Source organism: Anabas testudineus, chromosome 3 (assembly GCF_900324465.2).
Source record: "Anabas testudineus chromosome 3, fAnaTes1.2, whole genome shotgun sequence".
NCBI classification, from domain to species: Eukaryota; Metazoa; Chordata; class Actinopteri; order Anabantiformes; family Anabantidae; genus Anabas; species Anabas testudineus.
Window position 1 is genome coordinate 25938759 of NC_046612.1, and position 21612 is coordinate 25960370.

The window sequence follows — 21612 nt, forward strand, 5'->3', positions numbered from 1 at the left end:
TAGCACCATCCAATATGCTGAGAGCCCCCAGCTGTGAAGTGAAACCTCACCTGCATATTTCTACTTTGTAGCCGAGGTGCATTGGATCAATAGGTTCTGTGCCCGTCTGGAAGTCACTGACATTGAAGTAAGACAGAGTGTGATTGATGAAGCCGTGCATGCTGCCGTCGGGGCTGTACTTGTACTGGTAGACCAACCGAGGGATGAAGTCAGAGGTGAAGGCGATGACAAATGCCTGAGGAAGAGAAAACTGACTCTCACCCACTGTCCAACATCAGCATCCAGAAAGTGACTAGTATTTTTAAGACTAAGGGTTTCCAAATGACAGCAGGTCATGTATGGTCCAACATCTTAATTTAAATGGCTCTGAGTTGTTTTTTAAATAAAAATAATATTTGGCTGTGTTGACTGTGCTAAATACAGTTCTTATTGTGAACACTAGATGTCATCATCACTATATGTGCAGACAGCTTGGTCTTACTATGCTAAAGTAAAAAAATGTCTGACCCGCCAACCATCCAGTAATTGTAAAGTTAAATAAAACTTACATTAATAATGACTGCTACCTTGCTGAGACCTCTCAAGAGGTTGTACCAGATTCCTGCAGAAAGACAGAAGAACCATCATTAAGGTTAAGACCACAGCTTTAACGTGCCAGAAGCAGACACTACTAATACACGTGTGTTCTTCAATCTTGCCTGTTCTATTGGATTTGTCTCTTTAATGCAGGCCGTGTAGCCAGAAACATCTAATAGCATAAGAGCCTAAGAGTATACTGTAGAAGACTTGTGTGTTCCGCCTGTGGTGCTGTGAACACCTACCAATGTCTTTGGCTTTGACTGCAATCGGCCTGCGCAACTCCTTCACAAACTTCTTAGCATCCAAGCGAATCTCGATGATGTTGTTGAGAAGAGCGAAGAGTGGAGCGAGAGGGAAGGAGGCCACGAAAAGAGTCACCATTCCAAACTGGATGACTAAAGAGTCAGGGAAGAGGAGTAATGAGCAGAAGGACAGACACAGTTTAACACATGCATGCTGTTCTGTCATCCACCAAGTTTAGGTGAAATGAACACATAAAAAGGGTAAAAGTGCTTTAAGTGTAATATATATCTGGAGTTGGTGAAATAGTTATAACAATAACCTACAGTACTAATAAGCACATGCAGCATGAGGATTCACTTTGTATGTTGTGTGCAGTTGTGTTTAGTTGTGTTCAGTGGTGATGGTTTAGTCACTTGGAAATTTCCTTGTTTTTAAAGGAAAAGTTTTTAAATTTTGTTTACATTTTACATTTAATTAATCAGAAATGGCATACAGACTTTCCTGTTGTAAATGACCACTGTAGCTGGAAACAGAGAGAAAGATCTGATCTTTATGTAATTATAATAATTATATAATAATTAACAAATATAATGTGCCTAAAATAATAACACAAAAAGTCAGATTCTTCATGTCTTTATTGAGAAACAACCATAAAAACCTTATAGTGCTAGTGGAAAAAGTAAGTTAATCCTTAGAATAATGACCTCCAAAAAGCTAATTGGAGTCAGGTGCTAGCATACCTGGAGTCCTGTTAAGAAAATGAGTTTGGAGGTGTGGACTAGAGCTACTTTGACTGACAAAAGAACACTCAAACCTTTTGAGTTTGCTCTACACAAGAATAATGTTCTTATGTGAGCCATGCTTTGCCAAAAGAAGCTTTCAGAGGATTTATAATCAAGAAATGCTGATTTACAAAAATCACACTGACCCAAAACACCACAACCACCACAACAGTATGACTTCAGAAAGCCACATACATGAGATGTCCAAAGAATATGACAGAGCTAAAGCAGTTCTGCTTGTATGAATGGCTAAAAGGAAGTGCTTGGTTGAGGTTACTGCTGCCAGATGGGGGGGTGGAGGGGTTATTAACAAGTTGTTAACTCCAAGGGTTACATTGCACTATGAGGTTTTTATGGTTGTTACTCTGTTACATTGAAACAAAATTAGATGAAGATGAGATTACATTTTATGACAAATTAATGCAGAAAACAATGAAATTGCACTGTATGTTATAGTTTCCTTTAGGCCATTCTTATTTGTTTTTTACCGATTTGTGACACACTTTTTCATTGTGGACAGAGTAAAGTGAATCTAATGGTGGAAAGCACACATGTAATTTGTGTGATGCAGCAGGTTTACAGAGTCTAAGAAATTCACATGCAGCTGGTCAATACGGGGATGGATTGCAGCTACTATAGCAACCTTTCCTTTAATTGATTAATATTGATCAAAGACATAAACCTGAATTAAACCTCTATCTGTGGTCATGAGATGGTTGGTAAAAGGAAAACCTCGGGCAGCCTTTTATAGATCTTCTTCCTTCATATAAAACGTGGAAAAGCAATTACTATCAATGGCTGCAGAAGCTGTAAGCTCTGACCAGCCACAGTAAAACGCAGACACTACTTTCATTTAATGCACACATACATATAGAGAAACTTGTTGTGTACATGAAGCGTGATTGAGTCACAGTTTATAGCCTCATCGCTCATTGTCCTTTAATGTGCCCAAACATTGGATTTTCGATTCAGTTTAAGGTCAACAAAGAGTCTCAATACTGAGTTTAGTTTGATTTCAGATGAAATGTGCTTGCTGGTTCACTCCATGAGGCCGACGAGTGCTGCTGAAAAGACCTGACATTTAAAAAGTCAAGCAAAGGTGTAACTTGACATGAAGCAGGGGCATAGGAACAGGTCTTTGTTTAGATACTGAACATAGAGGCTTAGCATTCATTGTCAAAGTGTGGTCACAGTCATTATGGTTGTTAGTTTTCAACTCAACACCTGGTAAAGGTCAGGGTTTTTAAAAGGACTGGCTCTCCTCACAGACTATATAGATACCTATATCTTAAATGAAATAAATGTGATTATTATATGTTTTATGCATTTATTTACACAGAAATATAACTGACACAATAATGTAATATTACACAAACGCTACAGCAATGGGAAATGACAGGTGCGGGGGGGGACATATCGTCAACTTTGACTTTGGGTACCAAGCCCAAGAACAAACCTTTCTAAGTTGAAGGCAAGAGCAGCTCACCTGCAAATCTGAGAGTAACCTGTGAGTACCTTCTGAAACTCTACTGGAAGCACTACAAACAATTCTAACTGTGATCCTTTACATATTTAATATTTTAAATTCATTCGGCAGATGCTTTTATCCAAAAGTGAGTGAAAAGGCAAGCTAAATATCTAAGCCAAGGAAAAAAGCAATAAAGTGTTAGGATTTAAGTGCATTGAAAGTCGCAGATGAGTTCTCTTTTTAGCAGATTTTGGAAATTTGAGAGTAAAGCTGCTGTGTGTGCAGAGGTTGGTAGGTTGTTCCATCATACCACCACCACCACCACCACACCTGAAGAGCCTAGCTTGGGATCTTTTGAGGTGTAGTGAGGGGATCACTAGATGTCATTGTTGCATTAGCAGGAGGGATTGTAGATTCAAATGAGGGGAGAGTTTAGGTAAGCATATGCTGTTGAGTTGACCACTCCATAGGCAAGAGTCAGGGATTTTAACCTGATGTGGGCAGCATTATGTATGTCCTTTTTGGCTGATAAAAATGAGCTGCTGCATTTTGGATTATCTAGAGGACATTGACAAATATCCGCACAATAAATTGGGTTGCATAGTCCAAAAGATTCTGATCTTTCTGATGTTGAGAAGAGCAGATCTGCATGCCCTTGAGACAGAGGAGATGTGGTCAGTAAAGTTCAGATGGTCATCAATGAAAGCCTCTAGGTTTCTGGCAGACTTAGTGAGGGCAACCACTGAAGACCATATATTGATGTTGGTGCTGGTATTAAAGTCTGGCTGGAAATACTAAAACTTCTGTCTTTAAGAGGTTGAGTTGAAGATGCCTTTCTCTTATCCAAGCTGTCATCTCATCTCAGATGTCAGAGGGACAAACAGAGATGCGTAATGAGATGGTGGAGTCATCCAGTTAAACTGACAGGAAGAGCTGGGTGTCATCAGCATAGCAATGATAGGAAAAGCCATGCGACTGGGGTTAGCATTGTTGTATATATGGAGTAGAGGACCAAGACCTGACCCATGTGGCACACCAGCGGAGAGGCAGTGAGAGTTTGAAACCTGCCCCTGCCAAGATACCCTGAAAGTTCACCCAGACAAGAAAGACTTGAGCCAGGCCACAGCTATACCAGTCATGCCCAAATCAAATAGTTAAGACAGGAGCATCTAGTGGTTCACAGTGTCAAAGGCTGTAGATAAAATAAAAAAGATTAGGACGAAAGACTAAGATGCAGCTTTTGCAGCACAGAGATTCCATGATCCTCAGGAGTGTCATTTCTGTAGAGTGATCACTCTTGAAGCCGGACTGGTTGACATGTAGAGGGACTTTTTTTACTTAGGCAAGATAAGCAGAAGTTGATATTAACTTAGTGTGCAGTAAGCCGGCAGAGTTTGTGTTAACACTCACTCATCTCCATGTACTCAGGGCTAAGGCCAACAAATGGACCTAGGAAGTGGTCTTTCTCATGCCGCTGCAGAGTTTTGTTCAGTTCCTCCTCTTGCTTTGAGTCCATGTCTGATTTCCTCCGCCGGAGCAGTTTTTTCAGCTTCCTGTACAACCATGGAGGAAATAACACATTAACATATTCAGTGTTTATATCTGATTTTGAATAAACACACAGTATTTACCAATCAGCAACAATGGTGTTATTTCTGGTCTTATGTTAGGTCTATAAATTAGAACTGTGGCACAGTTTAGAAGTGTAATTGAGGTGCATTGTGTGATGAAGAGGAGGATCCAGACATGTAGTAGAGTAAACCTCTCTCACAGTGTACTGTGAATCTAAACAGAAACAATTATAGACTCACAGAGTTCAACAAGGGGTGGACTGGTTCCTATGCAAGTGTGTCTAAAAGCCACGAAGATATTTAAATCTTTCCTCTCAGGGGAAAGTAAACTTATCTGGGTGCGCATTATTTGTTTTGTGGTTTTCCGAACCTAATGTAGCGATGTGTTATTCGGCCTGCCTTCTATGTGATGATGTCATGTTTGCACAGTGTACTGCTTGCTTTGCGCTTACGGTATGCCGATCTCAAACAGGTTGTTCTGGATGAGCTGCTTGCCTAGCATTGTGATGCATAACTGGATGCACAGCTCCATGAGGCAACCTGCATGGGCACACTGGGGACAGAGAGGTGAGAGGACGTCAAACTGGAGCAGAGACTCAGACCTAAGTGGATGGTTTTAGTCATCGTTGTAGTGATTAAATTTGTTGACTTAGAAAATAAAGCTAAACTGTGTTTAGTATGAATTACCTCTTCCATCCTGTATGATCCAACAACGTACAAGTAGTTTCCAGGCCGTCCCACAAGCCTGTGGAGCAAATACAATCTTGTCATGTTGCACAATAAATCAGATTAGGGAGGAAGTATTTGAAAGTATCTGAAATGACTCTACTCTAATTGAATTTAAATTATTTAACATGACTATGTACATAAAACTGTAAGATGTGATCTTTTACCTGCCCCTAAAAAAGGCCAAATAGACAATGGGTGTGAAGGCATTGACAAACTTCAAAATAAAAGTTTTGAAGATGAGGCGTTCTTCAAAGCTCTTGTCTGTCTTGGGAACCTCTGAAAAAGAGAAGTGATTTTCAGTAAAGTTCCTTTACACTATGTGTTTTCTACGGTAGCCTTGAGAGGTCAATTCACTGCAACATAAGAAAATACATTCAAAAAGACAAAACATATGCAAATTAAATTAATTCAACAATGCAGGAGCAGCAATGAGAAAAAAAACAAGGGAAGTGTTTCTGTGGGCAAATTAAAATATTACAACCACATATGCCATCAGAAAATTTAACTTTTTAGTGGCCCCCAGGAAACATAGTTTTCTGAAGTGACAGTTGTCTGAAGTGTGCTGAAGTGTGACAGACAATTAGATCTAACAATATAGTATATTTAGTTTATTATATTATTAAGTTATTAAGGTATATTCTGTTGTTATTTCCTATTAATGCAGTGCATTTGTGTTTTCCTAAATGCTTGTTTTTTGTCTATTTGCATGTGTTTTGCATTGTTTTGTGCTCTAATGACACTGTTGTAGTTTTTTAAATAAATATTAAATATTTAAATAACATGTTAACATGCATTTTGTATACATTAGCATTTACGTTCACATTAGCCACCAGAAGCTGCTGACCATACCTGCTATTATCTCCTTTAAATGTTACATACTACTTTGAATTGTGCAGTGCAGCTTGAATGGATTTTGTAGTCGACTCATTATTCGGATAGGGCTGTTGTATAAAACCTTTACAGAGAATTCTACAAAACTACATCTTCTTCTTCCTCATTGAAAGATACAAATAAACATGCAAATATTGTTGGTCGGGGACCTGAAATTGGACACTGATGAAACCATGGTATCCTTTGATGTCACGCCTCTCTTCACCAGCATCCCCACTACGGATGCATTAACGTGGCTGGAAGAAGACAGCTCCCTCAGCACCAGAACCAACCTCATCCCAAACCAGATCTGTTTGCTCCTGGACGTGTGTCTCAACACCACATACTTCCCGTACAGAGGTGACTTCTACAAACAGAGACACGGCTGTGCCATGGGTTCCCCAGTGTCAACCATTGTAGCAAACAGAAGCCCAAAAGAAGGAAGACAGGCATCTGAAGACAGCTCTTTAGACCTGTGGATACCCCAAGTGGGCCTTCAACAGGGCAGCACCATGTTCCAGTAAAAGAACAAGGGAACAGTCGGAGTCCCAGGTCCAACTCAAAGACATGGTCATACCTTACGAATTTTCAGAAAACACAACATACCTCTCTACTTCAAACACACCAACACACTTAGACAGAAACTTGTCCATCCCAAAGACCGGACTCCAAAACACAAAATGAGCAATATAGTGTATGCCGTCCAGTGCAGTGAAGAATGTTTTGAGCTGTACACTGGACAAATAGAGATATTGTCACGATTCATTCGAGTTTCATCATCATCATCTGTGTCAGAATTTGAACTGTTTCCCCATTGTGCTTCTGCAGAACTGTAATTACTCCCCTGGACACTCTCCACTGTTGCCAGCCACCATTCCCAGCATTCACTGTCTCCATCTGCCTCTGTCATCTCCAAGTGCTCTCTGTTGGTCGGCCATCTTGGCCATGATGTCAGCAACCACTTCCGGTTCACACCCAGACCTCCACACTCACCCCACGCCGTTTCCTCCTGACAAGTTTCCTGCAAGTACTCATCTGACTTCTTCCCCTGTACCCTTGTTATTAATAAAAGCTTTACTCTTTCCTGTACCCTGTGTGGTCTCTGGCAATGGAGTCCTTCTTCGCACTTGTGACAAGTACAAAAATAATCATTAGTAGTAGTAACGTTTACAGATGAACAGATTGTACTGAACCTTATTTAAGGTACATACACACTGTCTCCATCCTCTTCTATCTGCTCCACACGCTCTCTGTTTGTCGGTCATCTTGGCTGTGACATCATAGTGTCCGCTACCACTTCTGGTTTACACCCTGACCTCCAGACTCACCCGACCCCATCTCCTTCCAACGACTTCCCTGCAGTATTCATTTGTCTTTTCTGTGGGGGTGGCTGTGGCTAAATAAGTAGAGCAGTTGTCTGCCAATCACAGGATTGGTGGTTTGATTCCTGGCTGCCATGTCACATGCCAAAGTGTCCTTGGGCAAGGTACTGAACCCCAAGTTGCCCCCAGTGAGTCAGGTCAGCTGCATAGCAGCTCTGCCATCGGTGTGTGAGTGTGTGTGAATGGGTGAATGAGACGCAGTGTAAAGCGCTTTGAGTGCAGAACATTTACCATCTTTTCCCTGTACTCTTGTTTTAATAAACATTTAAAACTAGTTCCTGTCTCGGTATGTCATGTATGGCTATGGAGTCTTTTCTCAGACACGTGACAGAAATAAACTGGGAAACTAATATGTGGTTTGAGAAGCAGTTGTATAGTGAGTGATGTGCCTCACCCAGTGAAGTGAGCCAACGGGCAATGGCAGCATAGACTTCATCTAGGATGATGATAATGATGAGGTTGATAATGGCTGCAGTGGTTTTGACAGTGGCTCTGACGTTGGACCGTGCTGCAGGGTAGGTGCTCATGTGTAGTGCTGCCTTAATGCTAATCCGGTACAGGATAACCCCGAAGACTATGGCAAATGTCACAGCAATCTAAAAGTAAGTAGAAGAAAAAAAACACAGAATTGACAATCTGCTAATAAGTTGACAATCAAATTGAGACTGTGCAGATGAGACGCACTAAAAAGCCTGTTGGATGAACTAAACATAATTGGCTCAAAGGAGTTGTATTGCAACAAAACTGAAAACCTGTAGAGAGAGTCCAGGATGTCAAGTAGATATGTTGAAACATGACACACATGTTACAGCTGTTTATAGTTCTGACGCACATTATTCCTCACCTCAGCTTGTATTTACTAAATTAAATCTGTGTCACAGTTGCTGCTATAGAACATGGTCACTTTACGCTATGCTACATAGGCCAGCTTTAGTACATTTTCAGTTCCTTTTCAAATCAAATGTATTAGTACAGTATAGCAATGTATCCTTTATTTCATTTCATCTCTTCATCTCTCAGTGGAACAACTTAAATGTAACACTGGTTCAGCTCACGGTTCACTGGTTCATGAATGGGTTTAAGATTAAGCGATAAGGGTAAGGCTTTAAGAATGCGGGTCTAAGTCTGATTGGCATCAGCTGGTGGATGCTTATGTTGGGTTGGGCGATAAAAAGATAAATATTACAAAATAAATAGTAAATCTTGCTTTAAGAACTTTAAGACATGGTTGATACAACCATTCTATCCATGTTATGACAGACAACACAAAAAGTCAATGATAATGAGAACAGTGTGGCACCAAACCAATTGTGTGGTTGGAATAGAGTTACAGCAGCATCAGGTTAGATTGACAAACACAGCTCAGAGTGTAGGGGTAACACCTGCCATGACACACGTGCCAAAGGTTTGGCTACTGCAGCCGTGCTTACCAGTACCTGAGGAGTAAGAGCGAGATTAAAGAGAAATGGATGACAGCAAATGTTAGCAAAAACTGGAAACAGACACAGAACATGAGAAGTTGTTGAAATAAGGGTCCGAGAAATTTTGTAGTGTGGAGGTATTTTGGCTATTTAAAGTTCGACCAAGAAGCAGAGCCGCTTGCACTGTAGATAGTGTCGAAAGCATGTTTCCATGACGATAGATAATACCAATAATCTTTTTTATCATCTGAAGCAGTGCCATCCTTTAGATGACATACAATGTAAGACATTACAGTCCCAGGCAAAAGGGCTGGTGGTTTCCCTGAAACAGCCAGTGGGATACTCGCATAACAATAACAGGCTTGATATTATATCATATCACAAAACACATAATGCCAGTAAACACAGTCAAAACGAAAATATTATATCTTCACATCTCACTTAGGAGTAAAAAGGAATCTTTAAACTTGACAGAAATTTATAGGGTGATATAAATGGACATTTGACACTAATAAAAAAATAAATCTTTGTTATTTTTGTGATATTTTTTTTCATATCCCCAGCCTTAAGCTCATACACATTCCAGTTAGTAACATTCCAGTTATGTTCTGGTATTTTTAGCACCAGGAACCAAAACCTAAAATAGACAGAACAGAACCCAACTCTCAAAATCAACAGAAAAAACATATGGCTAAATGTTTTTCCCCTGGCAGTTAGAGTCCTTGGATGCAAGCAGAAGCTGGAGTTATCTCAGGGTGACCAAGAAATGTATTGTAGCCTTAGATCATATTGTCTGGAGATGTGTGGAGAGAGACTGTTGAGACTCACCAGGAAGGCCATCGTGACCAGAGTAGTCATGTAAGCTGGCAGTCTGTCTGTGCATGTCAACTTCACCTTCTTACCCTAATAACACACACACACACGCACGCACGCACGCACACACACACACACACACACACACACGGTTATATGAGAATATGAGAGACATCTCTGAAACATCAACTGTATCTCCTGCTGTGTGTATATTAATGTGTGTCTATGTTTGTGCTGCCACAGTCTCATGTCGTCCTGCAAGCAGCAGCTCTTTATGCCCTGGGTAAGCTGACGCACACAGTGCACACACCACAAACATAGACACTCACTATGGCTCTCCAGTGGAGCACAGATAATCCTGCCTCAAACTACTATGTCATATTCAAGCTCGCTGAGAACTGGGACAAAAGGTTATGTGTGTGTGTGTGTGTGTGTGTGTGTGTGTGTGTGTGTGTGTGTGTGTGTGTGTGTGTGTGTGTGTGTGTGTGTGTATTCTATCAAAAGAAAAGCCTCAGTAGCCAAAAGGAAAAAAAACAGATAACCAACACTGACATGGCGACTCTGAGCCTCACTGGACATGTCATGGTAAATACGTAGCGTTCAATCAATATGCTTTTTACCATATACAAACATGTTTCATTGTTTCAGCAGCTCTGTTGAAGCTGATTGTGTTTTTCCTGGGAGCTGCCAGCTGCTGATGGACAGTAAACAGCAGTCAGAAAATGAAGGACTCAAATGTGAACAAATGTGGCAATTCAATAAAATAACTAGAAAGGCAAACCACTACATTGGAATTTTAAAGAATATTACATAAAGATAGGTAAGTGAAGTACACCATTGTTATTAGATCCTCATTGACATAACTAGGAGCCACAGTTTACAGTTACAGTATGTGAACTATCTGGGATGACCTGGTTTTTGGATCTGATCTTCATAGAAACCAGAATTATAGACAAACATAATGTGCTCAATTAAGATTAAAAATAACAAAAACAGTTATAATGGTTGATGTGTTTATTGAACACACCCACTGAACATTATTATTATGTTTATTTATCAGGGACCATGTACAAAAACAGTAATCTCATAATGAGAGGAGGTGCATTGTGCCAGATTTAGCTACAACTAATTTCCCTCTGCAGTCCTTGGGCAGGTACGCATAATACACCATAGGTGGACAAATACAATTAAGGAAATTTAAACTCATTCAAAGTTCTGGTGGGAACTGGATTTAATAACTGGTTCAACATTCATTGACAGCAAACATTATGAAAGCTGTGCAGGTCTAATCCACAGCTACTGCAAGGGCATGTTTGAGCTCACTGCTGCCAGAGGAGGAGCAACCAGTTATCATGACCAACGGCAGTTTGAATGTTTAATAGGTATGTTCAGTAAATACATCAAACATTAAACTGTCAGTATGTAAGCACACTGTGTTTTTCTATACTAGTGATGTAGCTGAGGATCACACCAGTTAATGCAGAAGAGCAGCTTATTTCAAAGGGTTCACATACTATTTGTTGCCATGGTCTGTGGAAGTAATTAATCACCAAATAGATCCGATAAAATATTAGTTGGAATGTCAATGGATCAACACTGTCTGACAAGTAAATCATGCTGAATACATACACAAGAAAAAACTATGACTACGACTACGACTTGCATTTACTGGAGCCCATGTTTAAACACAATTTAAAAGGGTAAAAAAAAGGTCTTCTTACCTTAGCAGTTTTATGTTCCTTTCTCATCCTTTTTTTTGTGACCTGGAACTCATACTCCGCCCGGTTGTGGTCCTGCAAGAAAAAAACGTTTAGATGTCACAGTTCCTGAAGCCACTGTCTGTTAGAACCCTTAGCAGTACGTTTTATACAGTGGAGAACGGAACTGAAAGAATGGAGACAGAAATTCAATTAACCTGTTTGTGTGAGGTTTAACAATGATGATGGTTTGTTTAAGTGTGAGTGCAGAAATGAAAGGAATGGATCGACTCACCATGAAAAGATTAAGTACATAAAATGACAACAATATTTTTATATTGGAATAGTAAAGTCACCTTTTAACTCACAGAAACTAAAATTGCTGTATACTTTTAGAATATCACAGTTTACTGTGTCATCTTTCGGTGTTGAAGCGCCTTCAACCTTAATCACAACTTTAAAACAAACCCAACATTTAGCAAAATATACATGTTGCTGACTAAGCTCAATATCATCTCTATGCATCCAGGTTGTTGAACTACAGTATGCATATGTTGCCAATCCACCAGTCTAAGCTCTATGATGTGGGGTATCTAATTTGTGCTGCTGTCAAATAATCGTTTCATGGCGAGGAATATAAAATTAACTTATGTAGTGTGCATCCAGAAGTCAGTGTATGAGTTCCCACATAACAGTAACAGTATTAGTGTCTGCAGTAAGCCAAGAGGAATGAAGACGTGCTGTGTATCCAGAGAAAATGGAATCACTTGAAAATAAAGCTGAGAGTTAGACAGTCACTTTTGCCCTGGAGGTCATGTGTCAAGCTAATGCACAGATGAACATTCACAAAGATCCTTAGCAAAGAACAAACAGACTTGGTTGTATAGACTTGTTTAGACTGTATCAGTAGCCAGCAGGCTAAGTGTTCATTTGCAGTGTATAATATGAATCTGTTATGATGGACTGGTATTTTGAGCCATCTCTACTCAGACTCTTCCATCCATATTTAAAATGATAATCCAGAAACAGTCTTCATAGCCATCTTATAGTAATCATACTGATCTTTTGGCCGTTTGAGGCACAGTAACAACTTGTAAACACAGCTTAGGAATAATGTCAGCTGGGCTTCTTGTGTGGCTTCAGTGGTGTCACCTTGACATTTCTTGTCAGCCTCTCTAATTACATTCTTCATCTTTATAATTTACGATGTGTCATTTTGATTGGCTTTAATGTAAACCTGTGTTAATAAGTTCTGTACATGCAACAGCTAGTGTTTGTCTGTCCATCACGAAATTAGTTTTTCCCATTCCTTCCCATTAATAGAGAGTCTGGGGAGATTTAATTTGAAGAAGCCATATGTTGAACAGATTGTAAACAAAGTAAACAATTTTGGAATCTGCACTATATAATTTGAATTTGACTTTATTTAAGTGGTTATACCAAAACAGCAAGCCAGAGGACCTAAATAGTGAGCAATAAGGAGGCTAAAGAGGTGAACGTGACCAATGGAGTCAAGTGATAATTTCTATTGGTAGTACTGTCACGATTCCAGCCTCCTTGCTGTCTGTCTTCCCCTTGTGCCCTTATCTGGTCAACTTCCTGTTTCCTCCTCCCGGTCTAATTACCCTCACCCACTGATTGGCTGTACCTGGTTTCTCCTGGACTATATCAACAGATCTGTTTGCCCTTACCCTCTGCCAGATAGTCTATCCTCAACTTCAGAGTACAAGTATCCAGCGTTTCATCTGGACTGCCAACTTGATTACGGACTCTGCCTGCCCTGGACGCTGCCTTTTGCCTGACCCTTTGGTACTGTGAGTTCTGCTTACTACCTGTCAATCCCCCCTGCTCACAGTACCGGACCTGAACCCATCTCTGCCTGATTCCCCTTCCTGGACCTGCACCCCTTCTACCCTGTCTCCACCTGATTCCCCTCACCGGACCTGCCTTTTCTGAACCTGCCTTCAACCTACCCCACAGCTACCATGAGTGTTTTCCCGTGATTTGTTCTTCCCTTCATTGTTCCCTCCCTGCTCGGACTTTGGTCCTCGTGTTTGGACCTGGACCGTCTTTCTGTTGTGGATCTTGCCTGCCGGACTTCACTTTGTACTGCCTTACCGTGTATGACCTGGATACCCCTGACCACGGATATTAGCCTGCTGGATTTATTATTCGGACAATGTAATCTACTGTTAACATACAGTTACACCAGTATACTAATGGTATTATGCCATTTGCAAAGTTAGGAATATACTGGAATACACTTAAAAATAGCTGATGCGCCTGGAAAAGGTAGACAAAGACATTTAGATTTCTAAAACTAGAAATATGAAACTTTCCTGTCTTGTCAAGTCTGCTGCCATCAGTAGACAAACAGAAGTGGGCTCAGAGGCCACACTACCGAGGCCTTAAATCGGCCAGCATCACAATGGACCTCAGAAACAAAGAGAGTAGCTCCAGAAAACCATGACTCATGAGTGTAAAGATGAAAAAGATGTCAAGTGAAAAGACCTCAGTCAAACTGTTAGACACCTTAAAGGAGAAACATATAGTGTTAACAGCAGCCACAGGATGGATCTAAAACAGTAAATCAAATAGAAAGAAGGAAAGTTTAATTATGAGAGACGGCGAGAAGCAAAACAAGTTGGATCCAAACCTTGTGTTCCTCCTGTAAAATACAGCACACACATAAAACATACAAAGAAAGATGTCAGTTGTTGTCTCTGAAGATTAAAGGATGCCACTTTTAGAGCAACACAGAAAAATCAGACAAACACTCACTGTAAAATGTCACCAGGACGTTTAAAAAAATAAAACATTCAGTACTGATGTCTGAGGATCTTTTGAGTGGGAACATTTTTGCCAAGGACTGACTCACAACAGAGAGAATACAAAAGACAGAGGAGGAACTTTCATAAACATAAGATGCCTTTATGTTGGCACTGTGATTTTTGTGACAGTGCTTTTAATTTACTGTACATGCAGTTAAACAGACATGTCACTTTTCATGTTGCTATTCCAACAGTAACAGCAGACGTGATATGAAGGGTACAATGTTTGATTGATGAAGATTTGCAGTAAATTGACTAAACATCCAGATGAATATCTTACATTATAAAATACAATTAGCTGTTTAGCTCTCAACAGTGTGTTATCAGACTGTAACACTGACTCTGGCTGGCTATAGCTGGAATTATGGCTGGGATGGTGCTGTTGATTTCTAAAATTAAGCTTATCTCAGTTATCAATATCTTTCAACATGTACAGTACATAAAAGTATACTGTAGTACTATATTTGTCTCACCTGCTCTTCCTCTCCAAAGCCTGTCAGGTCCCAGATATAGTTGAGTCGCATCTGTCGTCTCTTCCAGTGCTCCATGAAGAGAACCGCTACATAACCAAGAATACATAGCAAGCTAAACAAAGCCTCTACCAAACACTTTACGTGTCTATGGTACAATGTGAATATGCACTTTTTTATATTTTCAGTCTGTATCTGTACCCTGTAGCTAATATAAATGTATGCATTAGACAGTTATGAAATCATAAGCATACTGTACATAAGTAGTGTATTGTATGTCATCACAGGCTAAGACCAGGTCCAAACCATTTCCTCCTACAGGAGATTTCTTAAAACATGGGTTCAGTATTTTCCTAAAACAGCAGGTCACTCTAGATTTCTCCATTTTGGGACTAATCCACATTAGGTGCTCTAGTGAGTATTTGTAGCATCAGGTTGATGTGTGACTTCATGGTAATACAGAAACATGTCACCAAGGGCATCAGTGTGGTTCATTAATGTGATTTAATAGTTTTTAGTTTTTAACACCGCTCTGTGGCACTGAGGAATATATCAGTCTTTGTATTTGTTTGTAATTGAAGGAGGACAAATTCACTGTTGCTTTGGGTCCTTCCATGGGATTGTATTTATTATATATATTGACAATACAATGATGTATATTTAGTGTCTCACTAAGGACCTCCCTCGTTTGGTCTAAAGTATTGAATTTAGATAACTGCCATGCTGTAACTCTGTGAGGCACTAGCTTCATCTTTAAACATGGCACCTTTGTGGTTTGATGCCCTTCCGCTGGTAACAGATGGCAGTCTGATTTGGCAGGCCATCACAGGACAACTGACTCTGTGTTTGCTCTGGAATTCCCATTGCACATTTCTATTGTACTGTAAATTACAAGTGCACCTAAGGTGGAGTGCCAGTATTTTTTGCCAAAGGGATTATCTATTAACTAGATCAACTCCATATATACTTAGCTGCACTGTCTCGATTTGCTGTCTACTTTTCATTTCTAGACCATCTAGTTGAAGTTTGTATGATTAGACTGTGTCTTTACCCCACAGGGCCATGAAGATTGAGAAGAAGACAGTGGCTGGGTTGTCAAAGAGGTGGCTGGCTCTGGCTGTACCACACGCTGTCACCAGCCTCCAGTAGCTGCAGACGCGGTCACACAGAGGACACATGGTGATGTTGTTCCTGGGGTCACAAATCTCCATACTGACAACACAGAAAGATAGATTATTCAGGATAAAGGAGTTTAACCAAAAACACAGCAGCACTTTAACATGAAAAAGAGACTTCTTCAATCAAGTACTTCTGTATGTTAGTAATCCATTCACTTACAGCTCCGTTTTGATCTCCTCATCCATATTGCATCATTCTACCTTTTATACTCGCCTAATGTGTAATCATGCCGATCTCTATTAAATAATCAACTGTGTCACAGTTTATGGAGCTGTTTATAATGTAAAACATGAAAGCACACACACTTAATAAGCCTAAAGCTTTGGTATGTAATTGTGTTAACAGGTGGAGTCATTATAAGGGTGTAGCCTGGTGTTTGCTCTCAATACTCATCACTTACTGCAAGATATCTCTCATTTCAAATAATAATATTTGATACTATTAATCCCTTTCAGAAAATTCTTCGTTGACAGGCAGCTGCATTATAGGTGCCAAGGGTTCAGGGTTCAGTGTCTTGTCCAGTAGCATTTGTATGTTTATGGACAACATGTCCATGAACATTCAAATGCAAACTGGATGTCTAACCACCAACCCTGGGGTTTGTAGGTGACTGCCCTGCCAACTGAGTCACATCAACCTTACCACCCTACTTTACTTCTGAGTCCTTCAGATCTCATCTCTGAAACCAAGGGAAATACCTGCCAGTGTGTTTTATGTACTATGTACTGTTTCGGTTACATTCAAAATTATTCAACCTCCATTGCAAATTAGGTGTTTCAGCTTTCAGCTGTTAGACTTGGACATGGCCTCCAATTCACTAATATTCCTGTGTTTATACTGTCAGAAATATTCTATGGGGTTCAAGTCAGGTGACTGTGATGACCACGGACTTTATCTGCTGGATCTCACCTCTCTTATTGTATATTCTTATAACAGTTTTCATCTACTCTGTATATTTGCACTATATTTTAGACTTGTTCTAGATTAGTTAGATTATTTAATCTTATCTTATCTCATCTTATCCAGACATACTGTTGACGTGTAGGTCTGAAAAGTTCTAGTTCTGTTTCAGCACAGAATTTCAATTCTGTAGCTTATTTATATGGTCTTGAGCAGGTTGGAGCAGACATTTCTTGTGCTTTCCAGTCAGCGGTGGTGTACGCCTTTGAGTTTTGGCGTTGAAACCTTTAGCAGTTACTATGCATCTTATTGTGTAAACCGAAACCAGTGCCTATTGCTATCAGATTTTGCTGCATATCTTTTGCAGTCAATGAAGGGTTTGTGATTTTGATTAAGGGATCTGATTTGCAAATTTATGCTCTTATAGTTGAATTCTATTCGTGGCATTGAGGAATGCAGGAGACTGCAGTAGTTATTAAAAGTAGCATTTTGTGTTGTATTTGAAAAACGAAGAACAGCTATCTTGTTTGATTTAGTCATTGCAAATAGTCTTATTATAATTTGATAAGAATTATGAACAGGCATATCAAAACATTGTTTATTCTGAACTTAAAACAATGCTTGATTGATACAAGTAATGTGTAAAATTGATTGACTTTACTGCGTAGCACAACTAGCTTACATTCAGGCATCAGTGGCAGAGATACACATTGATGTCAGGACACTGCAAAACTATACAACAAAAATAAGGACGAGTTTGAGTAGGAAAAGGCTTTTAAACAGATAGATGAAGAACGAGGACAAGGGGAAATGGAGAAATGTGTGTGTTGTGTACCTGGGTATGTTATCATCGACAGTGGCACAGCCGTAGAGAAATACAATGACTCCAATGATGGCTGCAGGGATCAGCATCTGTGTGTAGACTCCTAACCAGGCAAAATATAGTCCAATCTTCTCCCCAAAGTACTTCCTGTAGAAGGAGGACCAAAAATAAAATGTTCTTCATTTACAAAACGCACCAAGAATTAGAGCTGCACTGTGTATCTTGTGTTTCAATATTTTTTTAAAATATACCTTAAACAGTTCACCAATGTTTTTTTACTTATGGTTTTAGTTTGGCATGTACAGTACATGTGTATAAATGGAATTTAATAACACGTTGCATTCCCTATATTAAAGTATCTTAATGCTTATAGAACGATGATCATCTCTAGAGGTTTTGCAGTTTAGATGATGTCATCCTGAAAGTGTTTTGGGGGTTGAACCAGAGGAAACAACAAGATTCAATGAAGTGTGAGTGTTTAGGTGACACTGTAACTGTCACTGACAGATCACCACAAATACTGTAAATATCTAGGTTTCCATAATGATAGGGAATCTTAACTGGCATGCTCAATTGGCAAATGTTTGTGACAGAATCCATCAGCAGCTCTATTTCCTTTTAAAACCTTTGGGGTGTTTTGGTGTCTGCAGGAATATTATGTCTATGATGCATTATGGTATTACCAACTTGTTTTTAAAACCTGACAGCCTTCTTTTCTGCATGTGTCATGACATACTGCTGATTACGTTTTGATGAGGTGGAAGGAGGTTTAGGGCTCCCCTGTGTAAGCACAATCACAAAAAACAAATTTTGTTCAGTATGTGAAAATGCTTCTGGTCTAGTGCTCCCTGGCTCTGAGGCTTAGACATCGCTGTAGCTGACTCAGTAAGCTCTTAACTGCAGGATTTGGAGACAGTGAACCAACAAAAACATCAAACACCAACCTTTTATCAACTCCACTACTGCAGTATATGACATGATGATAGTGTTGAATGATTTTGCCAATTATTTGCTTAATACCAGTTACATCAGTGCGACTCTCCCTGAGCAAAGTGTGTTCCATGAGTGAGTGAGAGTCCTGTCCTGTCATTTTTTTTCAGCCTGGTGAAGACAGTTAACCCTGCTGTAAGAAGACTGGCTGTGGCAGACACGAGGCTGATGGGAAAGGTGTATCATTCACGTGATGGGAGTGAAACAACATCGCTATGGGTCTGACCTGATAAGTCCGATGGGCTGGTACTTGTAGAACACACTGTAGGAGGCCCATTCCTCATACAGCAGCTGTGAAGAGACGCAGGAGTCAGTAATGACAGTAAATATTCATATTTACATATTCCATTATTGTTTTTTGTCTCATATTTAAGAAGCTAGCTGTTGACAGATATTGAGTTTCCATTCATAGATTATTTTAAATTTCTTTTACTTTGCAGTTTTTTTTGTAAATGTTAAGTGGGGTTGGACCTGTGTACTTTAATCACTATGACAACTGTTGCTTTAATTGACAATTGACGAATTGCTTTAGTTCTGGTGCTAAGCTGCTGCCAGCAAAATGTCCTGCATATACACTGTTTCCCATGAAAAGTCTGCAGAGAAATCACGTTTTAAATGAGCATTCAGAGCAAATAGGTAATTTGGTTTAAGGCTGCAAATGTATAATAAGGGGAGCCAAGATAAGAGAGTTTATTTTTTTTATCAATACACATGGTGAAAAACATTTGAATGTCATTTGAATGTCATTTTAATTTTAATCACATTTTTGTTTTGATTGACTATGCCCATTAGAATAGATTAATATCTAGTTAATCATCTGTTAAAGGGAGATACTGAAAGCACTAGTTAGAGTATTCCTTTTACTATGAAAAACATGTCAAGAATGTAGAAGTGAACTTTCATTTCTCAGTTTCTAGCGTGGCTCTCTCTCTCTCTTCATCCACTCTCTAGTTCGCTTGACCACTGCTGCTTGCTCTCTCTCTTTCTCTCTCCTTGAACAAATGTTATGTATGTGTGTAAGCATGTAGAGAGTTTGGTTAGCACTGGTCCAGTCAACAGTGGTTTCTTTTAACCGAGATCTAATCGTAACTGACTGGTTTATTTTGGTTAAAGTGAAAACATAGAGGGCAGATCATGACATTCTTAGTTGTTTTTGGAACAGTTGTTTGGGTTGTTTGAAAGGCACTAAAAACCTTTAGTTGTTGAGATCAGGATGTGGATGTGTCATCCCTAGACCTAAACCCTTTCTCAGTCTATCATAAATTTTAAAAGGTATTAGAAAATACATTTATATTACACTGTGCCCTCTAAAAACATCAAACTGACCCAGTGCTGGGTTAATATAGCACATATACAAAACTGGGTTAAATTTACCCAGCACCAGTGGGCTGTTAAATAAAGTGTTAATTTTAATTACTTACTTACAGAAAAAAATGTGTGGACAAAAGTGAGTATTTCAAGCTTGCAATATCATCTTTTACCAGCAATCCCAGAGGTAGCACAGCCCCTGGTGCTATTATTGCTACTTTATAGCAAAAATGTATGTTTTCAATGTATTATTAATAATTTATTTATTGATTGATTAATCAGAGAATGCAAATAATTAGACAGGCCTATTATTTCACCACCACATCAATGGAAAATGGGTAATTGTAATGCAATAGTGTGTAGGTGTTATAGCCATCAACACGTAATCAGTTTTATCCCAGGATTATGGTGGTATATGGTTACCCCCAGTATCACGTGCTATTAAACATAGATTAATAATAATATCATTCATAATATAATTCTTAATGTTTTGTGGTACATTTAACACTGACTGGTGCTCTGTGTTTGTGTTCCTACTGCTAGTAAACATATAGTAGGTAAAGAGTGCATAAATAATGTACACGGTGGAGCATTTTCAATGATGCTATTTACAGGCAAGACAACCTATAAAGGCTTTTAATCACAGGAGGAAAATGAAAGCCCAGAGGCAGATGGAGCTCATGAGAGAAAATGAGAAAACACACACACACAAACACAGACACACACACACACACATATCTAGCATATACAGTGGCAAGAAAAAACATGTGAGCCTTTTGGAATTTAATGGTTTTCTGTGTTAATTTGTCATAAAACATGATCTGATCTTCATCTAAGTCAAGAGTATCAACAAATACAATGTGCCTAAAATAATAATAAACACAAATATATTCTGATCTTTATGTCTTTATCAAGAACAACCATAAAAACATCATAGTGATAGTGGAAAAAATATGCAAACCTTTTTAATAATGACCTCTAAAAAGCTAATTGGAGTCAGAAGTTAGCATACCTGAAAAAAATAAATACAACATTGCTGCACATCTAAAGTTTGCCACACTCCACAGTGGTATTCGCAAAATGTTTAGGTTTATCAACCAGTAATTAATTCCAAGGGTTCACATACTTTTACACTGTCACTGTGAGATTTTTATAGTTGTTCTCATTATATGTTATTATTTAAGGCACATTATATTTGTTAATACTCTTAACTTAGTTAAAGATCAGATCAGATTTTATGACAGAAAACCATGAAATAACAGGCTGTTGTTTTACTGGGAATTCACACTGAAAGCGAGACGTGGGCGTCGTGTAAGCACGACAGTGACATTCCACTTAATCCACACTGACTCTAAGCGTTCAGCGTCTCTGTCATCAAAACAGCAGTCTGTGTCTGTCTGTCTGCAAGCAGGACAGAGAGACAGCAGCTGGACAAATGGTCTTCCCACCCTGATTGACAGCAAAAATTTACTGGACAAAAATTGTTTGAATGTTGGTTCAGTAGAAAATAAAAATCTTTTACACACACAGTAACAACTTCACTGCACCAGGGCAAA

At 39.3% G+C, this 21612-nt stretch overlaps 1 protein-coding gene across 3 annotated transcripts in view; it reads right to left on the minus strand.

Annotated features, from left to right (window-relative positions):
• The window catches only part of ano1a (anoctamin 1, calcium activated chloride channel a), a 47021-nt gene that overhangs the window by 3533 nt on the left and 21876 nt on the right, over window positions 1-21612 (minus strand). For 2 of the 3 annotated variants that reach the window (XM_026378026.1, XM_026378023.1), the window contains exons 10-24: window positions 18975-19039; window positions 17771-17905; window positions 15908-16068; window positions 14860-14945; window positions 14212-14223; window positions 11580-11651; window positions 9874-9948; window positions 8019-8220; window positions 5537-5648; window positions 5331-5388; window positions 5096-5196; window positions 4483-4625; window positions 822-974; window positions 549-601; window positions 51-235 (exon numbers count right to left, since the gene is read on the minus strand). In XM_026378026.1, the coding sequence (XP_026233811.1) occupies window positions 51-235; window positions 549-601; window positions 822-974; window positions 4483-4625; window positions 5096-5196; window positions 5331-5388; window positions 5537-5648; window positions 8019-8220; window positions 9874-9948; window positions 11580-11651; window positions 14212-14223; window positions 14860-14945; window positions 15908-16068; window positions 17771-17905; window positions 18975-19039 (1613 nt within the window). The remainder of the gene's footprint in view (window positions 1-50; window positions 236-548; window positions 602-821; window positions 975-4482; window positions 4626-5095; window positions 5197-5330; window positions 5389-5536; window positions 5649-8018; window positions 8221-9873; window positions 9949-11579; window positions 11652-14211; window positions 14224-14859; window positions 14946-15907; window positions 16069-17770; window positions 17906-18974; window positions 19040-21612) is intronic. The other variant, XM_026378025.1, reaches the window with a different exon arrangement.